Source organism: Vitis riparia, chromosome 16, assembly GCF_004353265.1.
Source record: "Vitis riparia cultivar Riparia Gloire de Montpellier isolate 1030 chromosome 16, EGFV_Vit.rip_1.0, whole genome shotgun sequence".
Taxonomy (NCBI): domain Eukaryota; kingdom Viridiplantae; phylum Streptophyta; class Magnoliopsida; order Vitales; family Vitaceae; genus Vitis; species Vitis riparia.
In genome coordinates, this window is record NC_048446.1 from 3,188,688 (window position 1) to 3,195,370 (window position 6,683).

Here is a 6,683-nt window from a genome sequence, read left to right on the forward strand (position 1 = left end):
ATTTTTTATACTGAATTCATCTTTTGAAAAGACAAGTTCCCTTTTAAAACTTTTTATACTGAACTTGTCTTTTCAAACGACAAGTTCTACTCGAAATTCAAAATTTTCATAATTTTAGAATTACTTTTTATGATACGGGTTTTTAAAAAATACACTACTTCCATAGAAAACCTTTCTAGGGTTACTCACACCTTTGGTGTGCCTCTGCATGGGCATTATCTCACAACATACATGAATTCCAATAACTAAAAGTATAATTCAGAAAAGGGGGAGGAGTTTTATTTTTGATAGGAAGCCAAACATCTCCAGTAATTGATATCCATAGTTTCAAAAAATACAGTCATTTGCTTGTAACTTACTCGATAATTCAAGATTGACTTTGCCGGGCTTGCCTGAAAATACATAATTTCACAGCAAGGCCTAAGTTATGTTGTCTGTCTGCTTGAAAATTGCAGCCATTTGCATCCTCATCTCCTCTGTTGTCTGAAAAACATGCACGTCTCAGAATGGCTCCATTAGTCCACCTTCAATAATCCCAAGAGGTCTATACCAAAATAGTTCCAATGAAAAAAATTTACAGCAGCCAAATTCTACAGCTTTAATAAGAGAGTACTGTGAAGTTGTGTATGCTGACTGAGCTGAGCCCTCTAGATTTCTATAAGAGGGAGGGCCATCTTTATTTTTCCTCAGAAGACTTGAAAAATGTATAAGACAAGACAAGGTTGTTGACATTATCCATTTTAGGGTCATTTTCAATCTCCGGATCAATGTAAAAGAACACCTGCCAATATGAGTAGTGTAACACTAGTCAGGAATGATCTTGATTTTAGATACTTCAAATAGAAACACTACTTACAGGCATGTCAATCTGCTCCCCGGGAAGAAGTCTCTGCTCCTCAAAACAAAAGCACTGTATTTTATTGAAGTAAAGGGCAGCCTGCAATGAAACTTCACTACTTCATCTTCCATGGTTTAAAACTAAGAATATCAACAATCTTGGGCATCATAACCCTTATAATGTACCATTAAATAACTACAAAAAGGAACAAAAAGCAGGCTATAGATTAAATATCAATGATGCAATCAATAAAAGAAAAATAATAATTATAATCTGTTTTAATTCAAGGATAAACCAAACTCCCACACACACAAGATTCTTAGCATCCACTATTCAACAGATTCCACATACTGTGGATAATTGATGACAGTAATCAACCATATTCACGTGAACTGAGCTTAAACCAGCATTTGAAATCAATGGCCAAGCTTTCCTCCCCAAGGATATCCAGTAGAAGGTTACCAAAGCTCTGGTCTAATAATATCCAAATGGGGTTTCTGAGTTTGCAACTCTATGTTGGAAATGAGACTACATATTGGCAACCTCTCCATTGGAAACTATTATTCCAGCCCCCACCCCTATGTCTCCACCTCATCTAGCCATATCTTTATCCTTTGTATTCCACCCTATGCATCCTGGTCTTTTGGGACTAATATCGAGGAAGATAAGTTCTCTATTGTGGTACTCAGATGGTGAAATGAACTTTACAACCACATTTTGCTTCTCAATTCCACCACCAGTCTGCAACACTTCTCTCGCACTCCAACCTGAACTCTTCTCTCCATTTTCCCTGCTTCTTTCTGAGAGATTTATGAATTCAAGTGAGGCAGGCTTCTAAGCACTCACTCTCCTACTGAAGGCCTCCCTCTAGGACTTGGAAATTGTTGGGCTGAAGTTCAATCAAAACTTATCATTAGATTACATTGGGTTTGTTCCATCAGAACCTTCATTTTCAGTACCTTACATCCTTACGCTGCTGTTTGACATTTGCTTAGAGATTAACTTGTTAAACATATTTGAGAGGACTTTTCATGGTGCACCCTGGTCTATAATAATACAGTCTACAAATGGCAAAGGAAAGAAAAAACAAAAATAAAAACAAAACAAAACAAAAATAAAAGCAAAAAAATCTATCCTCCAAAAAAAATGTATTTAGTGCAAATTAGGTTGAGATACATTGATGGCCCGTTTCCAACAAGCTTTGAGCTTTTGGCTAGGTAATAGTTTAACATGGCATCAGAGACAAGATTTCTAGAGGCCTTCGATGCAAACATCTATGTCTATCCGTTCCCTTCCCACTTTATCTGTTTCTGATTGGTTATATGTCCCTTCATTTACATGTTATGCAGCATGAGGAAGGATGTTAGTTCAATGCACATTGGTAACCCGTCACCCATTCACTACAAGAAGCTTTGGGGTGCAACTGGTAGCTTAACAGTTTAGAGGTAACTGAAGCTGGAGTACACATTATCTTTAAGCTAAACTTGGATTGAAATATCAGAGGCCAAAAATATTTTATGATAAGATAATAAAGCCAGAATATGTAGAGTCAATTGGAGTAAAACTGAGGAGCCAGATGATAAAAATGGTGCAAATCAACAATCTAGAAACGCCAAGAGACCATTTTGTCATCTTAGATCATCATCCATGAGAAATGGAAGAGTGAAGATGAAATTAGCCAAATAAATAACAGTAGATAAAGTTGACAAGTGCTTGTGTAAATTATTGTATACCCCATCATCAAATTAAAGGGATGATTTTCCTAGATGATTACAAAGGCAACTCTGCTTTACAATATATAATGTTAGACAATTACGAATCCAAAAAATGGGCGTTGCTTGGACAAACAACGGGCTCTATGACTTTCCTTCCTGATTCGAATGAATAAACATTACTATCAAGCAAGGCAACCTCGCAGGAATCAGGAGCACAATTAACCAGGCATTTCACAATTTCACAAGATGAAATTTCTTCTTCTATCATTTATTGCAAAACACTCCTTTGGTGTAAACCATATTGGAGGCTTGAATGTTCCAATGAACTTAGGGACAGATTAGAATCTTTTATGAGAATTTGTTTCTAATGATGATTGAGGTGACTATAACAAAAATTCACAAGGCACACATAGCTTTGTGAAGGAGTCATTGGTGATTTCCAATAGATCTTTAAACAGTAATGCCATAATGGATCAGAAAATCTAAGTCTCACCTGCATCTCTAAACACTTCAATAAAGAAATTGAAAATTGGGGAAAATTTGTAAAATGCAGAAATAGAGAATTTAGTAAAATTTGAGGAATGTGGAAAGTACCCTCATGGGAGTGACATTGTATGTAGATACACCAGTTATAGGAGTTGAACTTTGGTTTTCAGCTGTGTAAAATGCAAGGGCACTTTCTCCTGGCTTGACCCTAATCTACAGAAAACAAAGGACATTACTGTACAGCACCTGTAGTGCATGGAAGGCACTTGAGTAGATAGAAAAATATGTCTATTATGATAGAGATAGCCTCTCTTGTTTTTTATAGATAAAAACAAACCTCTCTTTGTGTGGGAATAAACTTCCATTGCATCCCATCAGCCACATCAGCATTGAACTGCACCACAATCTCTCTGCAAAAACAACATTGAGAACTCAACAAGACATTACACATAACAAAATAAGGGAGTATACTGAAATTAAAACCCTGCAACAGGATCTTCACAGAAAAGCTTCAGCCAGCAACCCTAAATGTACACACTAAAACAAACAGAAAAAAAAATACATAGTACAAAATATAATTAATCCATCTCCCATTTGTTGGGTTGGAAGAGATGTCCAAGAAGATCAATGAGTGATTAGTGAATGCACTGGTTGTTTGGATGCAGGAAGTTTCACATATTAGTAAGAAGAGATGTGTGCTTAGCGAGACAGGTCAGACGTGGGCTCTGGGGACTGGTGTCAATAAGTTACAAAATTCATTTCAATAGAATTTCGTATAGCCCATTGTTTGCTTCAATGAAAAATAAAATTAAGAAAGGAAATTTGTTTGTAATGAAAGATGGAGCTGCCCATGACTGAGATTGTAAAATTATTTAGCTCTGTTGTGTAAACCATATTTCTCTTTTTCCTTGTTTTTCTTTCTGGAATTCTTTCATCCAAAAGGAAAAGAAAAACACAGAACTCAAGAAACATGGACCAAATGAAGCTGATATGTGCACTCATTTTTAATCTTTATCAATAAATTATCTATACTGTTGTGTTGAAACATCAGCAATAGGGGGTTTTCCAAGAAAATCTCCAGGATCTACCAAGCACAGAATGGAGCCTTGGCAGGAAAATAATAATAGTTCTTTTTCTTCTCCAATCTCGGTTCTTTATTGCACTATTATTTGTTTGCACAACACGCACTCAGCATTAAAGGAATATAATGAAAACGATATCCAAACTAGAACATTAAAAATATGACAAAAGAAGGTGAATGGTTCTAGCTGATAAACATTTACTAATATCAAGGCAGAGTGAAAAGTACTATTAGCCTAGAAAGTGAAAAGAAGCTCCATTGCTTCAAAGGTGGAAATCAAACCTTAAGCTGGCTGTTCCATCTTCATCATGCCGTGCAATCTTTTCTTCAACAGTCTAAATCACAAAAACAAGTCTTTTGATGATTAACAAACAACATACTGAAAGGAAATTAAATATGACAGATCTAAAAGTACTAAAAACTGGAGACTTTCAGCCTCACCTCCCGGCGGTGAACTGTCCCCCCATACCCAGTAGCTTGGCAGAACCTTTGGTACAATGGCACCGCAGCATAACTACCTGCCACCATTGCAAAAACTACTGCTGTAAGGTACATAAGCATTTTCTTTGATTTCCGGGCTTGTTCTGCTGAAGCATCTACAACATAATGGCGTCGAATATCCAGCACAGAACAATAAGAGGGTCTCCTAGAATACCGCAAATCAACAGGCGAAAATTGTCTCCTCTTATCGAACAATCCCGAATGGAATTCACACTTTTGCATCAGAAGCCGGTTAGTACAACCCAAGTTTTGCCCATAATTAGCATTAGCTCCAATTGATTTATCAGGTATATGCCTGGATCAATATCAAAATTTTCATCTACACGGACTAAGAACCAAACAAGCAAGCAAGTCTTAACAATTATAATTTTGTTTGTCTCCTATGATTAGCATCAGCTACAAAAATAAAAAAAAATAATCACTTAGATGGATTGAACACCAATCAAATAAGCTGCGACAATAGCAATTCTGTTTATTTCTTGAGAAATATAGATTCAAGAAAACCATGTGTTTTTATCACATAATTCCAAATGAAATTCACCCTTTGGCATCAAACCCACTTATCATATGCAATTTTCAACCATAATCATCACCAGCCACAAATCTGTTTGTTTCACAAGAAAAATAGATTCTAAAAGACTCCCTACGCTTTACACTTTGGCATCAAAACCCAGTTACATAATTTTTGCCCCTAGTCAGCCAGTAGCTCCAATCAATTTATCATTGGGGTCAACAATTCTCATTCATATGGACTAAGAACCAACCAAACAGGTTAGTGTAACAACGACAACTCTGCTTGTTTCCCAAGAAAAAACAGATTTTAGAAAACCGTCTACCCTTATGAAACAGTCCCAAGAGGGATTCCCACTAGGACATCAAAACCCCGTTACCATGGCACAACTTTTTCCAATAATCGGCATTAGCTCCAATTAATTTATCATCAAGATCTAAAGTTTTCATCTACATGGACTGAGCACCCAGCAAACAAGCTAGTCCAAGAATGACAATTGTGTTTGTTTCCCAATAAAAATTATATACTGTACGACAACTAAGCTAAATGTAGAAGTACAATTATTACCTTGAAACAGAACCAAAATGGGGACTCTGTGAATTCTTCAGGCAAGGCAGGAGAAGGGTTTTTCTAGAAACCCTGAACCATGACATGTTTGAATTCCCAGAAAATCACCAAAGATCAAGCGAATTTGCAGAGAAAAGCGAACCCACCGAAATTGTCAAGACGGGTTTCTATTTAAACTTGGCATTCTCATTTCCCCTGCTGTTTGGTTTGCGAGAAACCTCAGGAAAAATCACAATCCAGGCCCAGCCCCGTCAAATTTTATTAAAATAAAAAAATTTAAATAAGAATAATAAAAATAATAATAATTATTATTAAGTTATTAATAAATTTATATATTTTATTAAAAAAACCTTTTTTTTTTAAGAAAAAAAATTGATGTATTTAAATATTCAAAATAATAATAATAATAATAATAATAATTTACTTCTTTTTGGTAAGGCATATTAGAACATACGACTACACGAGTAATACGAACAAATAGTAAGATACAAAATAAATTGTCTATTATAATAATAGTTTGCTCAATTGTATAAATATTATTCACTTTAAACTAAAACATCACTTATAACTTTAAAACACATTTATTTAGTAAAAAAAAACTCGTAAATAAATAATACAAAAAATTTAAGAGCATGTTTATCGATGATTTTTAAAAACGTGTATAATTTTTTTGATACTTGAAAGTAAAAAGTTTTAAAGTGTTAAAAAGACTAAAAATATTTTTTTAAATCATTACCAAACAGATAAAAAATTATTGTGTGGATACTGAGTTCTCATTGTGTTTCATGTTAACTTCGGATTAAAATAACAAAACACTCGTTTATGTTCCAAACAAACTCCTGTGTCCCTTTATGCTACCAAACAAATTCTTACATCCCCTTATGGTATTAAATAAATTGTTATATTCGATCAAAGTTAACTTTAATACCTTCTGTAACAATCTTCTCCTAAATATGTAAATATTATCAATTTTGAACTTTATAA

General features: G+C 34.7%; 1 protein-coding gene across 1 annotated transcript; it reads right to left on the reverse strand.

Annotated features, from left to right (window-relative positions):
* Positions 1 to 254: 254 nt before the first annotated feature.
* Positions 255 to 5,921, reverse strand: LOC117933754 (cytochrome c oxidase assembly protein COX11, mitochondrial). The gene is made up of 7 exons (XM_034855273.1): positions 5,700 to 5,921; positions 4,562 to 4,916; positions 4,403 to 4,455; positions 3,377 to 3,449; positions 3,148 to 3,252; positions 857 to 937; positions 255 to 781 (listed from the first exon to the last, which is right to left on the reverse strand). The coding sequence occupies exons 1-7, from the start codon at positions 5,783 to 5,785 to the stop codon at positions 677 to 679; spliced, it is 858 nt and encodes a 285-aa protein (XP_034711164.1). The 5' UTR covers positions 5,786 to 5,921; the 3' UTR covers positions 255 to 676.
* Between the last annotated feature and the right edge of the window lie 762 nt (positions 5,922 to 6,683).

Excerpts from the sequence above, each read along its gene's own strand:
- LOC117933754 (XM_034855273.1), bottom strand. The coding sequence starts at position 5,785 with ATGTCATGGTTCAGGGTTTCTAGAAAAACCCTTCTCCTGCCTTGCCTG. Across the intron at positions 3,450-4,402 it reads GATGGAACAGCCAGCTTAAG|AGAGATTGTGGTGCAGTTCA; the intron begins GTTTGATTTCCA and ends TTGTTTTTGCAG. Across the intron at positions 782-856 it reads GGGAGCAGATTGACATGCCT|GTGTTCTTTTACATTGATCC; the intron begins GTAAGTAGTGTT and ends TCATATTGGCAG.